Genomic DNA, 24831 nt, shown 5'->3' with positions numbered 1-24831 from the left:
TGATCGATTTGGATACGCCTGTTGCTTTTACACCAATACTATAATGACGCATATCAATCATGCCTGTGTCTTCATTATAGTTGAACAAAAGAACACGCTTTGCTTCTGATAGTTGCATTGTTTGAACATCCACTGAAGGAAACATGTTCTGTAGCATGACTGTCATCACTTTGAATTCTTTGCCAGGCTGCTGAAAGTTGTTTAAGACGAGTAAAGGGCTTTTGTGATATTCAACATCGGATGTCTTTGGGTTCTTTTGAAGTGCTAAGCAGTCTTTGGCTAAAGCATATTCAGCAACACGGAAAGTAAGTGTAGGTCCTCGGGGCACACGAGAGATACGCAAATTGACATTCTTTTCTGTACGGCTAAAGATAAGGAAGTGGGTAACACCCAATTGACCTGCAACCATAACAAAATCTTTGAGACGATTGGATCGGCGTTCCTAAAGAATGTAAGTCGATCATTGCTAGACTTTGATATATTTACTCTTAAATGACTAGCTGTGTTGGGTTCCAGAACACGACGGACATCCCTTACCAGGGCTGTAACCGAAGTACCTACGATGCCCGATCGCATGACAAAACTTTTAGGGATCTTGTTCATTTCTTCCTCTGTAGGAGCAACATGAGTTCTGTTCTTTCTCTAAAGTACTTTTAGTCTTTTCTCTGTTTTATCTTTAACCATTTACCTTTCTTTTAGCCATTTTGAAAGCAATATAAATGAAGAGAATAGCGAAGGATACTTATTTCACCTATAAAAATTTGTTGAGCCGTGACTGCTATTCATAAGTACAGTGTTTTTACTTAGTTTTATTTTCAAAGTCATTTTTGATTTTTAGACATCTTCTGCAATATAGACCTTTCGAACCAACTTCTTTATCGAGAGATCTATCCCGGAACGTTTCAGCATGTCTGGATTGCTCCTTGCACTCATCTACAGTGACTTTACTGGTAGCTTCTGCGATGCGTAGAGTGAGAGTATCTAGTCAATGCTGTAAAAATCTTCATATTGCAGCTTCTTGTCGTCTATAACTACATACAAAACGTACCCTGCTGTAGGGTAAATTGACTTACTGCTTATTGGATAATCATTATGTCCATGGCGCTCAAAGCATAAGCATGTCCTGTTTACAGCAGTGTTATAAGCTAATGTGATAGAAAAGTAACTTCCTATGAGCCCTCAAGTAAAGAGCCGCTTATGCAAAATGTAATATAGGTATTTCAACACATACTATGGTCTTTTTAATCTGTACGTTTCTATTAAACGATATTGTTAACCCTTTATATTGGAACTGGTTTCTATAATAACAATAATGAATTTTGAGTCTATACGATTGGTTCTGTCTAGTTCAGCTTTTTTCCTTTCTTTTTTGACTATGGTATCATGCTTACTTAGTAACATGTAAAGAAGGACGAAGGAGTAATAAATATGTGTTCCCGTCCTGATGCTGCTATAATATTTACGAAACATGAACCAACTTTTGGTGCCGCTGTATTTGATACACCTAGTTGTCATTATTTGGAAGATCACACAGCGTAAATACTGTTGATGGTAAGAATGCTTCATAGAAACACAAAAGCTGTTGAGCTGAGACACGATACTGGTGGTAAGTACTAGGGCCATTAAAGCCAGACACAAGTTGACATAGTGTATTTAAGCTATCAGGCGGATTGTAATTTAGTCCTTGTGGAAGAGCTTTTTTCAAACTTGGAAATATTTTGAGTAAGGCAATAAATGCATAAATCCTCTGTTTCCAAACCACTGACATTTGTTTCCGGTCCAATATTGATACTGAGGTTATTTTTTCCCAAGCAAATTGATATTGTAACTAACAAGTTCATATGTCTGCTTCCAGTTTTTAGTTTTTTTTTTTTTTTTTTTTTTTTTTTTTTTTTTTGTATTTCATCCGTCAGATTCTTCACATATACTGATGAATATAGCATCATCAGTAGGCGGCAAAGACTTTGTTGATGTTTCACCATAACAATCAGTTGACTTTGATCTGGCATATACTTCACATGTCAACTGGATTAGAACTTGATCATCATCGGCAACTTATGCTACAGCATACAGTTGTGCCTCTGATTAAAGTAGCTTTGAAGTCATTCGAAAATCCTTTTTAAGATCGTTTAGTAAATTCGCTGTTGGCCGTTGGTATTCAAACTGGTCAAGTAAGCTGGGCAGAGGCGATAAGTAGGTTTCAATTCCGATGCACTCTCGTTTACAAACTTGAAATTTTATATTTCACGTTGGCGAAAAACTTAGCCTGAACAGGTAATCTTGTTCATAAAGTACTAATAATACTGGCCTAACTGCTAAGATTGAGAGGTAAAGGGCCAATTAATTTTTGGCTGTAAGAGAAATGACCAATGCAAAGGCCAAGTTGAATTTTTTGACGGCTTTTTCCGCCAATCTTGGGAGTAAAGCAGACAACTGTAGTCACTGACTAAAATAAATTATAGTTTTTTCAGGTTTCTTATGCACCAACCCTTTTTTCTTAGGGACCACCATCTATCGGACATGCTCGCAGAGTACTGGGTAGAGAGAGGGTGGCTAGAAAACACTCCCATCCACTCTACAAGCAACCACTTTTGTATAAATATACAGTTTCTTAATGAAGAGAAAATAATTGTAGTTATTTTAGAAAAAAAGAAAAAATAGTTTATTTATAAAAGATGCTTTATCAATTGACTACATTTCACACAATAAACAGGGTTCTTTATTATTTATCAAATCAAAGATAAATGAATTCTTTGCGTGAAAAAAGAAAATTATAAGACAACATAAAAAGAATAGAGACACTATAAAGCTAATAGCAGCTATATTCTCAAAATACTTTTCTTTGGAGTGAACAGAGTGTTCGTCATTAATACATTTATGCATTTGGTATTTTTTTTAGAGCTACCCCTTCGCTAGACACAGTTATATGAACCATCCCCTCTTTATTCGATACTCTGCGAACATGTTTAAAAGGGAGTGGTGCGTAAGAAACCTGATTTTATTGCGTACCGATTGATCCTTTCTTTATTCCGTACAAGTCATCTTTGCTTTGGCGAGCATCTTAGTTACCAAGTCTTTTTTTTTTATTATTTCGCTGTCAATCTAACTAGCCCTAGATGAAAAAAAAAAAGAATACCTAGCCGAATGGTTCATTTGTACATCACCAAGCTTGTGCAAGCATTTATTGAACAGAATGAGTTCAGCAATGAAGCAGTAATCTTCTATTATTTACATTCGACTTTAATTCTTTTTTTTATATGGCTGAAAGTTTCTCGTATATACTAAATTACTTACCGCCTTCTTCTGTTGTCTCTTCTCCTTTTTTCACCGGCGATGTCGGTTATACTTCTCGTTCGAATTCTTTTTCTGTGCCTGCTTCACAACCACCAATGGAGGCTACACAGACTCATGGTCGTAGAAGAAAAAGAACTCCTATCAATGTTGCACTTTGAATAAAAAGCCAAGATTATTAGTTACTAATAATTGAACGTCATCTTGTATATCTAATAAGATAAAGATGCACTTAATTACGTAGACTTTTTTCCTTTATTTTTTACTCAAGATTCCTTTCATGATGCTAATGAGGTACTTGTGAATTCATCTTGAGTTATCCTTTTTAGTTATCCCTGACAGTCCCTAGCATAATTAAATAGACTTTATGGTCTAGACAAGACTTTGATGTTTGCTCATGCAGTTGTATTGACCTTTTCGTTTGTTTGGAATAGTGTCTAGGCCTTGGATGCTGCTTTGTGATATTTTTTAAAGGCAGCATTAAACATAGTTAATACGCCAAATGCACCCTTGACATGATTATAGTCATATTTGCATTTGTTACCAAAAAGATAGCAACCAGAAGACTCTAGAAGACTAATCTCTATCATTCTCATCAAGAATACACGCATCTGCTCTATATTCTTCTTTTGAGGCTTTCAAAATATATTCCCCAGCAGCAAGACTTATCAATGGCCAAAAGACAAACAAGTTGTAGCTGGCTTTAGATTCTTTTAATACAGCAGCCACATCCTTCTTCTTGAACAAAATAATACTAAACGCATATTTTTAGTAAACACAACTTGTACACTTGCATAATTAGAAATAATTCTTGTAAAAATTCTTTGCTTTCTTCTCCTTCATCATCGTCATCATTGTCTTCAGGATTAACAACAGCTTTTCTTGCTGCTTTCCAATTTTTCTAAAAAAAACAATGTTCTGTCAGAATAATAAAAAGGTAAAAAGAGATTGAATATGCTTACAGGCAAAGGTTTTAGTGCTTCAAGCACAGCAAGACTATACTCTGGATGCTGCTTAAAAGGATTGTTTATTGTGACAGTTGCGGTATCCAAGTGATCATAGAGTTGTTGAGGGATACTTGGCTTACATTTGATGGAGTAGCCACACTCAATCACATGATACTTCTCAGGGCTCATAAATGTAACTAATTAGATCAAGTTAAATAATAATCTGACAGTTTTTTTTTACCAAAAATCATGGCAACAACAGCATTTTAAAAACTGACGCCAAGCATCCCATAGATCTTCTTCACTTTCAACTTGCCTGCTGTCAGCGTCTTCCACATGATCAACCTAATACTCATGAGATACCGAAAAAAAAGCTATGAACGTTTAAAAATTACCTTCTGTCTTTTGGATTCATATACTTTTTCAGGGTTAGACCTGTTATGTAAAATAGTATAATCATTTTTATATCATCTTCTTTAGCTCCAGAAATAACGTTCACAATGATGGTACCGCTATTGCTGAGCGCAGAGCCTTGGTTGCTGAACACAGTTGATGGCAGAGCATCATTATTTTTGCGCTTATTGGCCTTTATTTAAAAATTGCGATAGGTTAGTTTATATTGTATATTGATAGAGACAAGACTATACCTTCATACTGCTAATTAGTTGCCCAGCACGTCTACGCGATGTTCGATCCATGGATTCTGATTGACAAATGTTTTCTAAATCATTTTTAAATTTTAAAATAGCTTCCGATATGGAAACCTTATGATTTTTGGCTAAAAGAAAGGCATAAAACTTATCGAAGTCCCAATCATCAACAGAATTGTCTATATAAAAAAATTTGACATTGATTGTTTAGACATAATGGGTTATCAAAGTATAAGATGAAAAGAGAAGAGCTCGTAATTGAAGACGATCAAAATTTCTTGTTATGAAAATATTTGTGTAAAATTACATAAGGTCCTATCAATTAACAGGTCTACTGTTAGCTAACAGCACTAAACACAAACCTTGGAAAAAGAGTGTCATTTGCGCTTATTCCTTCCTCAATGAGTCTGGCAAAAGTTCTTTATTTCATAAGCTTCTTCTCTCCCTTTTAGCGTCTCTCTCTCTCTCTCTCTCTCTCTCTCTCTCTCTCTCTCTCTCTCTCTCTCTCTCTTTTTTTTTTTTTTTTTTTTAACCTACCTTCAATCAAATATTTTTTGTATAGTTTTTTATGGTCAAATCTGGCAAAGCATGAATTATTTAGTGTCATGAGATGTTTGCGTATTGATATTGTAATGCTTTTGTATTATGAAACGATATTTATATTACACAATTGACTGGATTGATACATTTGTTTGTTCTCACAAGCTAATGAGTTACTATTTTGGGATTCTTTACAGTGTGTTTCCTTGTTAGCTAAATAACTCACGTCCTGATTAACCAATATCATGCAACTGTGTTGATTGAAATACATAGACGTCTTTCATTTTTTATTTTAGGTGTTACATAAAAGTAAAGATGCGTTGCTCATCATGTTCTAGTATTACTTGCTTTGAACATGACAAAATCACTGAAGTCATCTTCAAGAGAGAAAGTATTCCAAGTGCTTCAAAAAAAAAACAAGCGTGGGTTTTAGTGATTCAGAGCTGCTTTAATTTTTTATGTTGTTCAATAAAAAGGGCAAGCAAGAATTGTTGCTCATTTACTTGTTGAAAGACATTGAGACAGTTTTGATGAAAGTAAATTGTCAACTAAAGAAGTTACCAACAGGTTATTGAGGTAAACCAAATAAACTATCAACTTTATACAAAATTAAAACAAAAATACGGTTTATTCTCTCTATTAAGTGTAATTATATTTTACAACACAAGAATACCAAAGCATATCACTCGCAGATAACCTAACAAAATAAGAGTTAGAACTTAAGGCTCCAAGAAAATATAAAAGATAAAAAAATAAATGTAGGTGGCCAAGTCAATCGTGTCTGACAGCAAAGGGGAAGGCAACGACACATATGTGCCACCACGCGACCGGATGCTTTTTGTCGAGGCAAGGATAGCCCTCAAGTCTAGTGACAATTGCTGAATAGGCAAGGGCTCTGCTTTTCAAAGTCCTTCAGCAGGCGGAGCCAGTGGTTATCCTTTTTATCGGCCGTGTTCATCCCATAACGATATCTAATATACTTTCCTTCGTAATACACGCAAACACAAGAGTAAAAGAAAAAGCAGGTTTTGTTATTTAGGCGACAACTTTTTTTAGTAACCAATCAGGTTTGTGGGAGACACTGTCTACTGCTTTATCGAGCCTATCACTTCCTCTCAAAGTTGAAACCTGAATTCAGTGTTAATTATCATTCACAAACATAAACAAATATAGTCTATACATCATAAGCATGACTTACAAACACAAATACCTGCTGTTACTTGAGACACAGGGTGTTTAAACCAAGCAAAAAAGGCTAGGACATAACATATATATATATATTTTGTATTGGATGAAAGTTTTATTTTAAAAAATAAAATCATCGTATAAATGGAAACTAGTGTGTGTGAAGCAAAGTGAATAGCTATATAAAATACCTTTAAAACAATGCTTTTGTGGAAGTATTAAGTACGATAACATGAGTCTTATATAATCCCAATAAAATAGCCGTCATCTGGGCTACCCATTAATATGTCCTAAAAGGATATATTGAGTGTTTCATTCGTTGCTCCTTAAAGTTAATGTTCTTTATATCTTGTCTTGTTCAATGCTACAAATGGCAGTGCCAATACCACAAGTAAAGGACACCATTTCAATTACTTGGCACTTGACAAAATTGTTGATACCTAAGAGATACAGCCTTCCACAAGGGATTATAGCAAAATCCGGAGCACCACCAAAAGTGACCAGACCAACGTACTAAAAAATCCTTTAGACAAAAGAAAGGTGTTCATTTTTCTGGTTTTGGTTTTTGACATGCGAATCTAATTTAGAGTCATAATGTCTTTAAGGGACACTTCACTTACGCCAAGCTTTGAAACATGTCAACTTTTTTTATTTTGTTTTACAATGCTCTTTCTGGCAATAAGAAAATAATGCACAAGACGATTATATTGTTAGCCTAAGCTTTTACTCAGCATGGTTTATAGTGCTAATCTACTGTGCTTTGAGAACTTACTCATGGAAAGTATATAATTTTTTTTGATTAAAGTTCTTTTTTTTTATCACTTTTTTTGCTTCTAAGATAAAAATATATTTATACATATTTAATAACAATATCTTGTTCTTCTTTTTCTTAAGGCAGCAAGATGCCGTAGCCTGCACCTTTCACTGGCTTTTGAATGTCGATGTCCACAAACTGAAGGAGGCTTGGTGAGGTTTCTTCACCCATCATCATCTTGAGCTCATTTTGTTCATGACTCTCTTTCATCTTTTTCAGAACACAAGCAGTTTTTTTGATCATTGTCTGTGTAAAATGAAACATTAGCTAACTACGACATTTCCTTTATCTGTCTTTTTTTTTCTATTGTCACCTTCAAGCACCAAAAAAAGATTGCCTAAGGCAATTATATGGATGTTTACAGGCGTTTTGGCGACATACACCTTCAGTACATGCATTTTCTAAGAGCAAAGCTTCAGAGACCAAAGATGAATAGCGTCATCTAAAGAAAGAAATAATATTTCAAATAAGCAAAAACTAGTAGGTCATGATATACTACGTATGTCGAGCATGGATGAACAGAATATTCAATTCTTGAGCAACCTTGTTTTTATTTATTTTTTGGCGCTAACTGACTTGGTTTCTTGCTCATCTGTTGTCTGGCTTTGTCTCTATATGGTCACTGAGCTTTGATGTTGCCCACTACTTTCATTCCCACTTGGTGATTCTCTTTTTTTTTTGTCTACTACTATGACTTGGTAATCTTTTTCTGATATTCAAGTTAAGGCTTGATATGTTATTTAGTCCATATCCTCATATACATTTGTGTAGGCTTATTTTAAAGAAAGGGATCTCTTCTAGTATATACAGCTGACTCTATGGGTAGCAACTCTTGGTGAACCACTGGATGGTATGGCTATATGGGTGCTACGTGGTATTTTTTTTTAGTAAGAGATGATGTTGATCATGATATCCTTTCTCCAACAATCTATACAAGAGTGTTACAGATATTCAAGTGTGTGGTTTATTGATATGAGAGGTAATGTCTAAATGAATTATGTGCAAATAATTCATGTTATGCTATAGCTATACTTGTGCCTCTGTTCTTATTTAATGGTCTGGTCTATTTTCTCTTGCTGAATGCCGTTTTCAAGGTTGAGTTGCTGGTATGCATTGTATATATTTTTTTTCTGTTGCTCTCTTTTGTGATCGCCTTTCAAGAATGCTTCTAGTGATGAGTATAGTAGTGTATGACTGGATTCATAGAAGTGTATACAATATATTATGTAATACATGCATATATATAATAAAAGAAACGTTTATATAATCCAATAATATTTAATGATGCTACTAATAATGTCCAATAAGAAGCATAAAAGAATACAATCTAAACTTTTGTGGAATTGTCCTTCACTGCCAAGATTAGCGGTTTTTATCGAAGTTGCGTGTATAGGAACGATCAATTGTTCCAGCCTTTCAATTGGTCGTTTTGCTTCTAATATTGTCCCTTTTACTGTCAAGGTTTTCGTCGACGTGAATTTGTCACAATATGATAGCGAAAACTATCCCTTAGTTGGCGAAGACGAGACAGAAGATAGGGTACACACCCGCTCTTGGTACCAACGCCTTATAGGCTAAAGACTTCCCACCTAAAGAATAACAAAAAAAAAAGAAAAGCAACTTGCTCAGAAAGATACAAGGTTCATATAATTATGAAAATAAAGCGCACCTTGGGAATAGTGTACCCTATCTTCTGTCTTGTCTTCACCAACTGAGATTAGATGAGGAACATGCAATCAAACTTGATATTATGTTCCATCTGTATCGTACGTTCTATAAAAGTGGCTAATATTAGAATAGCTTATGGAAAGAAGCACCACATACGTAAGCTGTTTGAATAGATGATAACCATATCTGTAGTGTATAACACTACAAAGCTCTCGATATTCAGTACAATTTTAGTATAGCCTTCTATACACATGAATGTATATCAAGATAAAATTCACTTTATTATCGAAACAGATAGGGATAAATTATTCAGTCTTTTTGGCTTCTTGAGGAATAGAGGCGGTTGTCTTCTTGGATAAAAAGGACTTGGCTTGTTCTGTTAATTCTCTAGCCTTGACATTAGCAATACCTCCGTACTTTTCAGCCAAGACACGGGCATTTTTGGACTGTTGAGCAACATGAGCATCAATTACATCTTGATGTTGAAGGTAAAGACGAGGGAATGCAAAGGCAGAGACAATAAAGAAGCCAACAATATACTTGGTAGAGACAAACTTGGCAATGGTCCAGACCAAATAAGAGACAACCAAAGAAACAGCTGAACGCCAATTGTCTTCAATCAAGACCAATTTTGTAATGTGTTGTGTAATCACTTCAACAACATCAATCGTCAGTTGTGCAGTACGTAAGACGCGATCACGAGGAATATAAGTTCCCTGCTTATGAAGACGCTCACTAAGAGATTATGATGATTAGACTGATAGGCATACAAAAATAAACTTACCTGTGAGGATTAGCAATGTTCTCGGGTGACTTGCCACCAATAAATCGTTGACCTTGCTTGTGTGTGTTGACAAATACCCAGTTGAGACCAGTAGCCAAGGTAAAGACACCAGCAACAATTTGCAAGAGGGAATAGTATTGTGTTAATACCAAAGTAGCAAGTAATCCAACCAAGACAGTGGCACTCTTCTTGGGGTATTCCCAGTAAATTAGGGATTCAACCTTTGTCTTTAAATAGGTAGAAGGATCTAATGATCGTTTTTTTTTTAAAAAAAAAGGGGAGGGGGAATGAATATATGGATGACACGCTCATATGTATATAAACACAATCTTACCATCTTCAAATTTAATGTTAGGAGAAGTATAACTGAATGGTTTGCTTGATGCTGTTGATGCTGTTGTTGTTGTTGCTGGTGCGGTAACAGGCTTTACAGAAGGTGGAGGGGTATCAAGAGTGGTAGCAGGTTTCTCGGGCTTGGATTCAGGAATAGAGCTTTCAAGTGTCTCATTGACAGTAGGAGCTAAAAGATAAACATGACTTTACGTTATTACCTATCACAAAAAAAGAAAAAGAATAACTTACGAGCAGTAGCAGAAGGAATAGGTGATTCTTCCAACTTGTTTGTAGCAGCTGTATCAATGACAGGAACAGAGGAGTCAGCCATTTTTTATTTTCAAAAGAAAAGAAAAGAGAAAAGAAAAAGGAAGAAACAAAGAGAGATAGTTTTATTTAGTTACAAAGTATACGTGCATGATAAAAAGGTTTCATCATACAAGAACAAAAAAAATTTCTTTAGGTTACACAACTGAAAATAAAGATAATGGGCGTTTTCAGAATCAACTGATATCATTCTCTTCTTCCATTTCCTTAAATGCAAGTTGAATAGCACTTGTGTATTTAGGCAACAATGGTAACTGTTTGATGGGTATGGACATCATATCGAAACTAAAGCAGACATTGGATTGCTCTTCCGATAAAATAGGCAACTTAGGATACCGTTGACTGAAATGATTCAATAGTGTGTATCGGGCATTCATTCTAAACAGTTAGTGATGATTACACAAGCTTACACTACTTTACTTTTTACCGACTTCAATGGCTTCACCTGTTGTACTGTGTCGCTTAGCAACAGCCTTTTGATATTCACCATCTTCTAAGGTTGCTTCATGAATCAAAAGAGTAGCATCTTTACCAGATTCAACTAGTCTATTACAAGGTCGAGTGTCACCAGAATAACTTAAAAACAATATAAGTAACAATAACAACAATAAACAAATTAAGGCTTACACTAATTTCCAGCCTGATTCGTGCTGAATAGATAAGCCATAAGCCCATCTACAATGAACTACTTCGACTGGCTCTATGGAAGCAAGTCCAAGTGTCTTTTTTAGTTCATTTAAACTAGAGTTTAAGTATGAGTATTGATTATCACTTATTCCATTTTTTTTTTTACCTCTTGAGTTCTTCTCCTCTTGCTTCTCTACGGCTTAATAAGTTCTCATTTCTGATAAACTTTAGCTTTCTTTTTGAACCCAGGTATTCAACACCGCCATATTCACTTAACCAGTGCTTATATACAAATGGACCCACTACAGTCAATATCTTGTTTTCATTTCTTGTAGCCTATATTGATTTGTCAAAATGCCGCCTTAAATAGTCTGTCTTACCTTGTGCCATTTATTGATTAACTGAATAACACCCAAATGATGATCAGCATGTAAATGAGAAATAAAGATACAACTCAAGTCTTTGATTTCTTGTTCCAATCTGTCTATACCGAATCTACGCATCATTTGCCCATAGGTACCTTCACCTGCATCTAGCATAATAGACCCATATTCTGGAATCTTTACCAATGTAGCACTCACTATTTTTTTTACCACTATTAATTTTCATATGATAATGATTGGCTTACCGTTTCTATATTTGGCAGGAATCGAACTTCCTGTGCCTAAAGTGATGATCTCGACGTCATCGCCAGGGAACTTTTCGCTGATATCGACCTGAGCAGCTTCTGCTTTGGCCATTTTGACTGCCTCGTGATATTCTTTGTTTTGGTCTATTTCTTTGATAGCAGGCAAGTTTAAATCGGTGTGATTAAAGGCAGGTCGGTCCATATATTCGATTCCATTTCTAGGTTCCAAGTTATATTGGGCCATGCTCTCTAATCGAAAACTATTTATAGGTAAACCTTTGACTAAAATAACAAATTAATACACCCAATATACCCAATATACCCATATATATACTTATGCTCACCTTCAGATAGTGATATTTGAGGGACATTGTTATACTTGGGGATAGGGAAAATATCAGGGTTGAGCATAGACAACTTTACTTGGCCTATAGCATGTGATGTAAACTGGACTGTTTGTGCACAGAGTTCTGTAGACCCAAAAATATGCTAGATATATCTTGTGAATAACGCGTGTTGTCACGTTTTGGCTACTTACGTCGGTAGTTGAATCAAATGAATTCAACCAAACCTTATAGCGATCATCTTCAAGAACACCTTGGCCTACATAATGGATCATGACGTGTGTCTTGTACTTTCCTTCAGTTTGGAAGTCTTTGAATTTGTTTGAATGAACCAAGCCATCAATATAGGCTACACTAGGACAATCAACCACAATGAATACATGACCGGGCACTTCAGGATCACAGACCATATCTCGAGTAACAACTCGACCATCTTCTAGCGTGATTGACATCCCCTTTTGCAGTTTACCATACAGAGGACCGGGCTTAATGCCTAATGCTAGTGCTGCTGCTTTATTGAATTTACCAGGCAAAGTAGTACCTTGACAAATATACGTTGTAGCAGCTGGATAAGGCCGAGTAGGTGGTAATGACTGCATCAAATGGTCCCTTTGATTTTCTGCTTTTGCTAATGGATGTACTGCTTTCGTTCTAGGTGAGCATTCAGCTTCGATCGTATGTCCAGGTGCTTTCTCTCCTTTGTTTGAGTCTGTAAACATGAGTGAAATCACCTTTTTTCTATATGTATCTGCTTCGGAAGGTGATATGGATGCTCGTTTTTGTAACCGATGTTCGCTATCTGATGTTTCACTACTACTACTACTACTTTCTTCTTGATCACTATTACTGCTACTACTAAATTGATCAAAGCTTCTCTTTTTGGCCTTGTTGGGCACAACTATCACAGGTGTCACGGACAGATTCTTATCACTATAAGGTAGTGATTCTTCACTATACTCATGCACATTGACAGTGGCATTGGTTCTAAGCAATACGGTAAGTATGCATAAATCATACCCTGTGTGACTTGCCTGTAAACAAAATGTCTTGTTGCAGCAACAAAGTGTGATAAGTTCTTTGCACCATGAATATCAATATTTTTTACACCAGCATCGGTTAAAGTCAAAAGCATACCTATACAACACATGAGTTCATAAAGCTTTTTTTTTATTGCCCTTCTACATGCCTGTTAATCCGCCCATGCAATCCCAATCAACTCTTGAAAGGAACACATTGCTTAACTTGGACAATCTTACTTTTTCTTGTACACACAACCGCTGAGTACCTTCTCGACAATTGAATAAATAGCGCTGTGAATCGTAATGGACGATCAAACTAGGGGCCCTTCTGGCGAATTTTGTCCAACAACCTGAATGTACGCTTTCATGCCTCGTATTTGGTGTTGTCTTGTACCTGAATATAAAAAGTGTGGCTTCTTTAGGATAGATCGCAGGTATAAGAAAGAAAACATGCAACAGTATCCATCAGAAAAAATAGTCGTTGGATCAAAAGCATAAATTTAAAAACAGTCACTAAGTTAGTGGCTTTACATGCTATTCATGCTCTAACTTTGTAGAACGAAGCTTTTTCCATGTAAAATCAATTGTTGGTTCATTAGGGGAAAAAAAAAGAAGAAGCTTCTTGTTGTATTTTATATGACGTTATGCTAACTTCGTTTTCGATTTATTTTTGCTTGCCTGCATGTCCCATTGTGAAATTCCAACTTTTTTTTTTATTTCTTCTCCAGGAACCTTCCAAGGGTCAAGAAATGACCTTTTTTTTAGAATACGTTCTAGGTATTTAGCCATGTTGATAGCTACATTCTTTGTCTCGCAAAGTCAAAATGAAGCGCAAAATTTGGAAGAATGAAACCGCTTATTTGAGTAATTACCCATTCTTGAAAGCAGCTTTCGCCCATTTCTGACATGTCGTTTTTTTTTTTTTTTTTTTTTTTTTTTTTTTTTTTTTTTTTTTTTTTTTTTTTTTTTTTTTTTTTTTACTATAAAACCATTATATATGCCACTGGAAACTGTTTATAGGTATTTAGAATTATTATGCTTTTATTGACTTTTCAAGTCCAGGAAGATGTAAAATAGTTAATGACCAATTTTGCTCTGATTCGTTACTTGCAAACGATGAGTCTTTTTGTATAAATAGGTTGGAATATTCTGTACTGATTTTTTAGATTGAAAAAGGGATTGTTTTTTCATTTTGCTTTTTAAGCAAGATGTGATCGATGACTAGAAATGCAATTACTTTTGGATGAGGCTATGTGCTTTAATTCCTTTCTCTGTAAGCCAAGTAAATGGGTTGCGTTAGCATAATACTCCCGATTTATGCATCAAATAAGTAATTCGTCACATTCTACCCTCTTTTGTGCTAGTTTCTAGCAATAGTCTTTAAGATATCCAAAATAGAAAAAAAAACTAGCTTTTTTCTTTTTAGGTGGAGCCATCATTTCCTTCAGGCCAATGAGTGATGAGTAATGACCACTTACTGTTTTGTGAGATTAAATCCCAAGGCTCAAAGTGAAACCATCCAATGTAAGTTAATGCGACCAAATGATCAATGAACGCTTTAACCAAATGTTGTCTCAGAAGGCAGCACAGAACACCTTTAAATATTCCTCTTTTTTAAACCAAGTACGACTTATTGTTACCAAGTTAAGGTGCATCTTCAAAGATGCTGGCAGTCCAATTGAATAACATAAAAATAGAGTAAAGAGGGACCGCTACAACTTAGATACATCAACAGAAAATAAAGCTATAGCGCCAATAAAGTGTGACAAAACTTGCTTTCGTTATGCTTAGAAGTGTCATCTATTATGTTATATCTTACTCTTGACTATCTCATGTATCAAATGCTACAGAAGTAAATGCCCATCTACTAGTTGATATCTGCTGAAAAGGGTTTCTTTTGTGCCAATTATAGTGTACAACGAACTTTGAATGCAAATTCAAAGACAATTCTCAAGTTGACTCGCCTTTTTTGTCTTGGTAAACTCGCTTTCTTTTTGTTTGATGTATCTGAATATGGCTTTATCCCATCTCGGTTGGGTAAAATCTACATTCAGAAATTTTTCGTGAATCCCCCATTAGCCAAAAAAACTAATTTCATCCAACAGTCAAACCAGTAATGTCTTTCTGTTCCTGGAATTGAAAGAACATTTTTGAGCAAAAAAAAAGTAGGATGTTTTGACAGTCTGTCGAGTAATGACGGATCAAAGATTGGCTTATTTAAGCCGTGTTTTGAGCATTTTCGCACTAGATGACATATAAAATGTATTAACAATGAGCACTATCAAAGCAAGATATACTATTTTGAGTGCCAAAAATTAGAGAAAATGGAAATATAGGCATTTTCTGATGTTAATGTGAGGGTAGATGTACAAAGGGCTTTCTCATAGGGGAGGTGTAGCCCTGTTGTATTCAAAGTCCTAAAAATGTTAAAATGTGTGATAGTTAAGACTGAAGGGGTTATAGTACTGACTGCCCCAGGCATAGATTAATTGTGCAGATTGGACGGGATCTAGTGCTTTCTATGTTATATGGCCGTAGCTTGGAATCTTTTTTTTTTTGTAGTTGAGCTTTATTTAGATATACAGAATTGTCGTTCAGTTACACATTGCAGAGTGATGGGACGTGGAAAGACTGGATTAGACATCGTACTGAATTATGGCAACGATGGATATAATCTTGAAACGGTTTGTAATGGCAGGTGATAAGGCTTAACGAGTGATGATTTTGTGGAGGGAGGAAGGGGTGAAATGTACCAAAAGATAGTAGTAGTTGAGTATTTCTGCCCAAGCACTCCACTTGATAAAAACAATGGGCTATGAAATGGTCATGGGATTCCGATTATGGTTTGCACAAGCGATAAATAGGAGTAGAGGCTGTATCAACCTTGAAGAGCTCTGCGGCAGTGGGTAATTTTTTGTGAAGCACACGATACCACAATTTTCTAGCCTAAGGGAGCATGGGAGTTCTCCAAAACAAAAAGATCACCGAAATTGCTTGGTCAAAGCATTATAGGCAGAGGAAGTAGATGTTATCACATTTTGCGTGATATACTGCCACAAGAAAAGTTGAGGTTTTACTGTTTGCCTGCAAAAAACGTCTATAAAGAGCTGATAGCACAATCCTGGTAATTGCCCATATTCATGACGGACCTTTAGACGTAACCGGTTACTTTGTTTGTTAAAAAGAAAGAAGAGAGAGAGGCTGGTGCTTTTAGATGTCGATGAATCCAGTAACTTTGAGGTACCCCTGAGACATGTTAATTAGCGGAAAGTAAAGCAAGTTGGTAAGAGGCACACTATCAAGCTTGGAATCAATATCAAAGTGATCAAAGGCAGCGTAGATACTATTGATGACTGAAGTGGGATGGCAAAGGTCATGACGGCGAAGGGTTCTAGAGAAGAAAGGTAGTAGTAGATTGTTTGTATCTGAATGCATGATCACAAAGAGTTCTGTCAGAAACACTTGAAGCTGGTTAGGCTAACTGGACGAACTAAACAGAGTAAGAATCTATCTCATCTGCAACACCAAGTATTGTTTGATAATGTTGAGAGCTTCTAATCCACTTTGATCCTTCGAGAGACATAATTAGTCAAAGGAAACATAAAAATACTTCTTCTGACACACATAAGAGTAGACAACTGAATGTAATTTATTCAGAAATTGCTTAGTGAATGCAAAATATTAGCTACAGTCGCTCCACCTCGGGGTGATAGGTAACGTTGAGAGTAGTCATGAACTTGTGTGTGCACTTTCCAATAGCATATCTTGAACAAAATCCCTTTGAGAATTCGTATATAGCATATAAAAGCCAAGATACCGGGAAGCAAAAGAGCAAAAGAGCAGAAGAGCAGTGACGGTGATAGTATGTCTCTATTAATGATTCAAGAACAATGATCCCCAAGATTTCGACTTCATTTTACTGAGAAGGCTTCTATCTTGTATTTGTGGAATTTTGCATTCAATAACATAATACAATTCTCTAAGGGATGTCGAAGACGCATGAAGTCAGCTTCATCCTTGGAAATACACAAATAACATTAGCATATATAATTTACTTGCTATGTTGAGTAGTGCAGCCCACTGTCGATATATATACTTGGTAAATATTGTCTTGCTGAACTCATAGAATCAATAGCTCCAACGCTATATTAAACAACAACGGAGATAGAGGATTACCTTGCTTTAATCTTCATTGCCGATGTACTGAATCAGTAAGGCATCCGTTGACATTAATTGCTGCTGAGTTGCCAAAGAATAGATTGTGAATACTGCGTGTAAATAAAGTAGGAAAGCCTATTACTAAGAAAGCCTGTTGAAAATAAGCAAATAAAAACTAATCATAGGCTTTCTCCTGGTCGAGAAGCAAATCTACACTTTGATGTCGTTTAAGCCTTGTTTGTTGTAGAGTCAAATAGACCTACGTCTCATTTTCATCAATAAAACGTCCTTGAATGAAACCCTTCTGAAATGTGTTGATGACTTAATCTATTATGGATGTAATGGCTTCACAAAAAAAATACATATACGTTTTCAAACTTCACTGACATTTATGCCGACTTACAAGTATGCCACTTGTGTACTCAGAAAATATTTTTTAGAGAAAAATAGAAATCACTACTTTGAAGTAAAACAATTTTTTTTTTTTTTTTTTTTTTTTTTTTTTTTTTTTTTTTTTTGTAATGACAAAAAAATAAAGAAAAGTAAGAAATTTCTAATTTTTTGTTCAAAATAATTAAAAAAGTCAGTTTTTCAATTTTTCTGTTTTAAATAAATAAACGAGTTTACCGGATAATGATTTTACAGTTTTAGTTAAAAGAAGAGATTGCTACTTGGTAGATTCGTCTATTAATTCAAACCAGAGAAATTGAGAAACAAGCTTTTTTTTAAATTTAAAACAGGAAAATCAGAAATTCCCTACTTTTTTATTTTTTTATTGCAGAAAATGTTTATGATTTGTTTTAAAATAGTGATATTATTTTAAAGTAGCTGTTTTCATTATCTTTCAAAAAGATTTTTTTTTAGTACGCAAATGGCATACATGTAATTTCGCCATACCTGTTAATATTTTTATTATTTTTAAAAATGCTTTTTTTTTTTTTTTTTTTTTTTTTTTTTTTTTTGGTAAGTTCATCACACTAGCCACGAACGCCTGAGGTCTATGAGTCTTTCCATGCTTTTTTTTATTGCTCTTATTACCTTTTTGTAGAGTTATCACTATAGCGTAAGCGATGAAACAAATTTCCCATTACATGCAGAAATTTTTCATCAAAAATGGAAAAATTCTTCTGATGGAAGAAAATGCATCGCTTAAGTTCTGGGATACGGCTGCTATGATTATTATTATGGCTCCTATGGTTGCTATGATTGCTATGTTTAGTTGGAAGTCGGGCTCACAAGCCTACTGCACTCTTCCCTTGGATTCATTTTAGCAAACTCCGATCAAGCAAGTGGCAGCTAGAAATCCTATTTGTGAAGCAATTGTCAGTCGTCTACAACGTTTTCACTTCCTAAATGACAACTCCAGTAATTCGAGCTCTTTGTTAAATGCTCTTGATCACCGCTTTTTACCAGGATCCTTGTTGCAGCAGAGTGATTACGACAGCCATAGCAACCATAGCAACCATAGTAACCATAGAAACCATAGAAACCATAGAAGGCCATAGAGAGCCATAGAAGGCCATAGAGAGCCACAGCGACCATAATGGCAGCCATACACCACAGCTTAAGCGATTGCATTTTTCTTCCATCGGTGGAAAAAATCTTTCATATTTGAGTAAAGGCTTGGCCAAAATCTTCCATTTCTGCATTCAATGGAAGACCTCTTCAATCGCTTATGCTGTAGTGCCTTTGATTTTAAAAGAATTAGATTAAATGAAAAAATGACAAAAATGACAAAAATGAAAAAAATGAACATAAAATTTGTATAAAATTTGCATATATTGCCAAAAAAAAGTATGTTTTCTATAAGTTCATTACGTTAAGGAGCGAATTAATTTCGAAAATCCAAGATACATACATTTTTCTCTATTGTTTTGCTCATCCTTGCTATTAAATGACATTTGATCATGAATGATAGGCTTCGAGTGACTTCCAGTCCTAAAACTTTGTATTTAAGCTAGATTTGTTTTGATTTTGAACAAGTTATAATTTCAAGCATAATTAAATATTAGAACTGAATCTTTATAGTCTATTTGACACTATGGTTGTGAATCCTGTAGATATACGTATATATTTCAATAAATTTGAGAGACAATGAAATAGTCCAAATGACATGTAGTAATAAAAGAAAATACTTTGAATTAAGTATGCACATGTGCAATAATGATCGGTGTTTTTCTCAAGACAACATATCATTGATTTCATTAGATCATACAAATGACAATATACCTTTAGATTGGATGTATCCTTACTATATAAAAAGTCAGTAACTAAATTGTATTTGCGAGTATATGGCAATTTATACCACATCTAACACATGTAACAAAGGCCAGCTTTCATACATCGTGCATCGTAAAGTTAAAGTAAGTTTTCCAACACTTTGATATTTTTTATAATCAAACATTTTCCTTTTTAATTTAGGAGGATAAATTCACTTTAATAGAGCATTTTGTTTGAAGAAGCAGCTCTGATGTACATTGGCTTTTCATGTAACCGAGATGCCAGGTATATAAAGTCTAATATTAAAAACAACAGGTCATAAAATTTTCTTCTTTTTCTTAGACATTATGAAAGTAGCGTAAAGCTTGTGTATACTCGTATAAATACTCAAAGTAATTGCAAACAATGTCTACTGACATAAATACCACTTTTAGAGCTCATTTGGATAAAAAAATGCCATATGTCCAAACTGACCAAAAATCTCTCTGGTGGAAAGGCAATTACTCAAGGATGTGCTTTAGTTCTCTGACTTTTGTACTTCTTTTGGAGTTCATAGGACGAAGGATGCAGCTATCAATACAGTTAGATACTCAGAATAAACGAGAAAATCATGTTTTCTTGATGGTTGTATTTGCTTGCAAAATAGACTATAAAAATAGTCTACTAGGAGCGAGAAACATATAAAATAACCGCCCCCACACATTTTCCCAATACTTTGCTATCAGATCTTTTTATTTTCTTATACTACTAGACTTTTAAGCTAGAATCCTAAAGCTTTTGTTGTTACTCCAAGACGAAACAACTGCGTCTTTATGCATTTTTAAGCAAGTGCTCCATTTTGGGTTCTTCTAACTACTTCGAATTTCAGCCTCCGAATAGTGGACATTTGCATGCGTGTATGGCCATACTACTTTTATGCCACTCTAGATACACAATATCATGGAGATAGCAAGTAAGTATGCTAGAGAAAGCTGTGCAATTGCTATATGTACATTAAGGAATATAACTATCCCTGTATATTTACTATAAGGATGGCGAGCAAGAGCTTCAAAAAGACCACTGTAAAATTAGCTAGTAACCAAGCTTTGACTACCAAGCTTGATGAACTGCTTGCTTCTACATAACATATGATAGAAGAAGAAACTACTTGACGGCCAACTTATTCTCTCTATATTTAACCTAATTAGACATCAAAGAAGAAAAAACGAGAGTGCCATTATTATTGATCTGCTGTTTGTGCTTTGTCGATCTTTCTTTTCAGTATATATACTTGTAGCTGCAGGTTATATATTTGCTTGTCGATCGATATTTTGGTCAGCGAAATGCACAATGTACACAATGACCCTGTTCCTAAATCTAACAATATTCATGATTTAGTAGTTCTTCTCACTAGAACTCTGACGATTCATTACCGCCATTCCTAAAGTTGTTATCCGAAAAATGACATTAGTGTACACTAGTATCAATATCGGCCAAAACTTTAAAAACTTGTTAGGGATTGATTGGCTGTAGGAGTCGCTAAAAAGGGTCGCTGTAAGTATCACAAGAAGTCTTTGCGCGCTATATGATTGGAGAACAGCTTTTATGCATAAAAGAAATACCCCATTCTATTGTAGAATGACTGTTAATTTCACATGCGTGTGTAAAGATTGATATATGATCTCTTACTTGACTTTTCTCTCTTTCTTTTTCCTCTATCATTTAAATGGGAACAGGATTGCGCCACAGAGACACAAGTGCGGTCGCCAAAGACGATGCAGAAGATAGCACAATACCCTTATTCGACCTAAATCGCGAATATGATGGCAATATAAAAAAGGACATGCGATACTCTTACGGAAAAACACCTGATGGAAAAGGTATAATAGATTAAATAGACAAAGAAGGCGCACTCATGCATTTCAAATATATCTAGTCTTTCGAGTTCCTTTGACGCGTGAAATGGTTGCTAACTTATTAAATCCTAATGTAAAGAAAAGCTTTTTTGATTGGATTACTTTGGGTACAATGGCAATTGAAATCGGTCTTTTTTTTACCTTGCCGGTGTGGTTCAAACAAATTTTGTTTATTTTTGTTTTCTTCTTTTGGCGTTTGGCTTATAATGCTGGTCTAGGCCTGTTGTTAAAGTGCCAAAGCGACAATCGAGGCCTAGTCCGCTGGGCAAAGAAATACAATGTATTTGATCGTCAAGCAAATCCCAAAGCGTACCATTGGCTCAAATATCAGCTTAGTGTCAAGATGGGCGATGACTATGATTTTGAAGTAAGTACTTTGAACAGCCTCTCCCCTTTTTTTTACTAAAACTATTTCAAGACGGCTCCTGTTGAATACAATACCTGGATGTTATACAGACAGCTAGTGGATCTTATTTTAATGAATGATTTTATTTCTTACATGTGCTTTGCTCTTTCTTGGTTCAACACATCACCACAATCATCTATTTTTCTGGGTGATACGTTGAGATGGGGAGGTGGTCTGTTCCTGATTGTTTTTAATATTTGGGTCAAAATAGATGCTCAAAGAGTCGTCAAGGATTTTGCTTGGTGTAAGTATCTGTTTATGTGGCATACGAAATATACTAATTTGGCTAGATTGGGGAGACTTTTTCTTCTTGATTGAACAATCCCTTACATTTGATGGTGTGTTTGAAATGGCTCCTCACCCAATGTATTCGATTGGATACTTTGGCTATTATGGTGTCTCACTTTTGTGCGCAAGTTACACAGTTTTGTTTGTTAGCATTGCTGCCCATGCTCTCCAATTTGCATTCTTGATTCTTGTAGAAACCCCTCGTAAAGTATCGTTTAGAGTGAAAAGAAAAAGAAAGGTGATTTTGATTCTAATAGATCATAATTAGATATTGATAAGATCTATAATCCCCCAGCTGACATCAAGAGACGTCCTTCTACTGCAGCCAGCAAACAGGAATCTATCGCTGAACAGCAACCATTTTACACAAACTACTTTCGTCATGATCTAATTGCATTCAAGAACTTTGATCCCTTTCGAGCCACCGATTTTGTTACTGTCATTGTCATGATTTATGCGGCTGTGATGCCTCTTTTGCTTCCTGGTAGAACAGGCGTTGTTGTGGCGATTTTTCAGGCTTTCTTTTGGCGCTCAGTATACTCTTTTGGTAATGGTGTTATTCTTCGCTCTCAGTCCAACAACAAATTCTTCACTCGTCACTTTATCAAATGGGGAGGAGGAGCTCAAGAAGCCTTTCGAAATTGGAAGAGGTAATAACAGAACAGCATATTACGTAAGAGCTAACGATGTGGGAACAGCATCTATAACTTTACACTATGTATGTCCTATACTACCTTTTTTATCGCTTGCTGGAAGACATATACCTTGCCAGATAATTGGGCTTATGGAACGACTCTTCTTAGACATACATTGGGGTTGATATTTATTTCACTTCATATATGGACCTCAGTATCTATTTATGAAGTGCTTGGTAACTTTGGATGGTAATTTGGGCTGCCGAGTATGATTTGATATGTCTAATTGTCTCATTAGGTTCTACGGCGATTTCTTTATGGAAGACCATCAATCAGAATTACTATATACAGGCATTTACAGGTATTTAGGTCCCTTCCTCAATATTTCTCTAACAATCTAACAAGATATCTAAACAACCCAGAGAAAATAATGGGCCATGCTGCCTTCTGGGGTATGACTTTAATTGCAAACAACGGCTTCATTTTTGGTTTAGCCTTGTTTTCTCAAATCTGTAACTTTTTGTTTCTTCATTATGTTGAAAGGTAATCCAGCGAAGCAAGATATCCAGTTTCCTCACGAATTTACTATAGCCCTCATATGCAGAAGCTCTATGGCGATCAAATTCGTACAGAAGCAGGCTTGACAAAGGCATTGAAATCTGCTGCTATTGCTTTACCCAAAACGGTTCCCGAGAAACTCCAGCAAGAAATTGCCAAAATAATCCACGAAAAACAAGACAGCACCAAAAGTATGGAACGTATTGTGAAAGAGACAGTCGAAAAAGTAGAGAAGGCAGTAGGGGAAACCAAAGATGCAGTTGGGGACATTGTTGAAGCAGCTCGTCCTCGTTTGCAAGAAGTGTTGAGTGAAACAAAGCAAATGCTGGAATCCTCTCGCTCTCGTGTCATTCCATTAACGGCCAGTGATATAGACATGTACGATTTATCTCGTTACAAACTCAAGGTCATTACTAGTAACAATAACTATGTGTTTGAGATGGGTCAGTCCATTCAGGTAGCTTGGGAAGCTCCAGAGAATCATGGCCCTCAAGACTGGATTGGTGTCTTTGAAGTCAAAGCAAACAAGAGCAAGCACATAACTAATATCAGCTCGCGTGGCTTATGGCATTGGACAAATGCTGCTGTCAGTAAAGAATTAGATGATATTATATTCCCTCCCGAAACAGAATTACGTACAGAAGGCATAGTTATCTTTAGTGGATCTAAACTTCCTTGGAGAGTGGGGACCTATGAGTTCAGATACCAACATGATAACAAGCACAATGTGATGGCAGTTTCAATCCCATTTGAGATCAAGCCGCCTTCAATACCTCCAGCGATTGACCAGAGCACGACAGAACGAACAGTTTTAAAATGGATTCAAAACACATTGGGAAACAATAGTGAGATAATGCCACATACCGTTGATGAAGAATATGTAGGCATGGGCGAAGTAGAAGCCAAGCACTTGGTGCGCTGTATCAAGCTGGGTTACAATGTAGAGTTCGCTTGGGAAATTGTATCTGCAGACAAACGTGCCTCTCAGCTTGCTAAAAGGGTAAGCTTTGTAAAAAAATACAGAAAAATATTGACCAATGGATATTAGATTCTTCACGCAAGAGAAGCACTTTTGCCTTTTGCATCAGAATCATTGCGTCGAGCATCCAGCACGTCCTTAAGTCCGGTTTCCAATAGCTGCGTTAGTCCTCTTTTGATCGGTAAAAGCACCTAATGTCAAATGTATATAAATGATAGACCTCCTTGTATATGCAAAAATAAAAGTTTTCGTGTTCTTTTTTCTCCTCCCTGTTATACAGCATATATTTGAAAATGTCTTGCCTTTTCTTTGTAACAAAAAAACATGCATTTCATCCTCAAATAAGCTCTTCAAGTCATAATAGATTAGCATCGTAAACCACGTAGAATAAAAGCTAGGCTATTAGGAGGAAGAATTAATACATAATGTGGCCACCTTTTATGTCAATCACAGCTTGACCTTAGTCGGTCATACTGTCGAACAAACACTTGAAAAACTCAGCATCCATTTTCTTGGACCTCTAATCTTTAATTGT

The 24831-nt window shown here is 35.6% G+C and overlaps 6 protein-coding genes across 6 annotated transcripts; 1 reads left to right on the top strand and 5 right to left on the bottom strand.

Annotated features, from left to right (window-relative positions):
- B0P05DRAFT_440489 (Brix domain-containing protein) lies at positions 1 to 576 on the bottom strand (the record flags this gene model as incomplete). The annotated part of the gene is made up of 2 exons (XM_051573749.1): positions 1 to 442; positions 487 to 576. Coding segments are annotated over 2 exons (532 nt in total), but the record flags the coding sequence as incomplete, so codon positions are not given.
- A 3291-nt stretch (positions 577 to 3867) lies between these two features.
- B0P05DRAFT_585477 (uncharacterized protein) lies at positions 3868 to 4936 on the bottom strand (the record flags this gene model as incomplete). Its single annotated transcript, XM_051582444.1, has 6 exons — positions 3868 to 4029; positions 4082 to 4192; positions 4254 to 4435; positions 4513 to 4583; positions 4634 to 4824; positions 4886 to 4936. 6 exons carry the CDS (start codon positions 4934 to 4936, stop codon positions 3868 to 3870), a joined length of 768 nt encoding a protein of 255 aa, XP_051436934.1.
- A 2566-nt stretch (positions 4937 to 7502) lies between these two features.
- B0P05DRAFT_466429 (uncharacterized protein) lies at positions 7503 to 7670 on the bottom strand (the record flags this gene model as incomplete). The annotated part of the gene is made up of 1 exon (XM_051574335.1): positions 7503 to 7670. The coding sequence occupies one exon, from the start codon at positions 7668 to 7670 to the stop codon at positions 7503 to 7505; it is 168 nt and encodes a 55-aa protein (XP_051436933.1).
- Positions 7671 to 9400: 1730 nt separating this feature from the next.
- On the bottom strand, positions 9401 to 10543 carry B0P05DRAFT_585476 (Reticulon-domain-containing protein; the record flags this gene model as incomplete). The annotated part of the gene is made up of 4 exons (XM_051582443.1): positions 9401 to 9830; positions 9880 to 10126; positions 10214 to 10399; positions 10462 to 10543. 4 exons carry the CDS (start codon positions 10541 to 10543, stop codon positions 9401 to 9403), a joined length of 945 nt encoding a protein of 314 aa, XP_051436932.1.
- On the bottom strand, positions 10533 to 13759 carry B0P05DRAFT_534462 (beta-lactamase-like protein). The gene is made up of 11 exons (XM_051577324.1): positions 13518 to 13759; positions 13325 to 13482; positions 13170 to 13272; positions 12333 to 13122; positions 12139 to 12283; positions 11795 to 12076; positions 11547 to 11746; positions 11333 to 11502; positions 11167 to 11280; positions 10960 to 11115; positions 10533 to 10917 (listed from the first exon to the last, which is right to left on the bottom strand). The coding sequence occupies exons 1-11, from the start codon at positions 13607 to 13609 to the stop codon at positions 10716 to 10718; spliced, it is 2412 nt and encodes an 803-aa protein (XP_051436931.1). The 5' UTR covers positions 13610 to 13759; the 3' UTR covers positions 10533 to 10715.
- Positions 13760 to 21357: 7598 nt separating this feature from the next.
- Positions 21358 to 24491, top strand: B0P05DRAFT_602949 (phospholipid methyltransferase-domain-containing protein; the record flags this gene model as incomplete). Its single annotated transcript, XM_051583281.1, has 10 exons — positions 21358 to 21394; positions 21451 to 21797; positions 21849 to 22080; positions 22127 to 22327; positions 22393 to 22774; positions 22823 to 23008; positions 23058 to 23120; positions 23165 to 23302; positions 23351 to 24317; positions 24366 to 24491. The coding sequence occupies 10 exons, from the start codon at positions 21358 to 21360 to the stop codon at positions 24489 to 24491; spliced, it is 2679 nt and encodes an 892-aa protein (XP_051436930.1).
- Positions 24492 to 24831: the final 340 nt, after the last annotated feature.

The sequence above is a fragment of the Gilbertella persicaria genome (assembly GCF_025201335.1).
Source record: "Gilbertella persicaria strain CBS 190.32 chromosome Unknown B0P05scaffold_11, whole genome shotgun sequence".
Taxonomy (NCBI): Eukaryota; Fungi; Mucoromycota; class Mucoromycetes; order Mucorales; family Choanephoraceae; genus Gilbertella; species Gilbertella persicaria.
The sequence above is the reverse complement of the archived record's forward strand: the minus strand, read 5'-3'. Positions and strand labels throughout refer to the sequence as shown.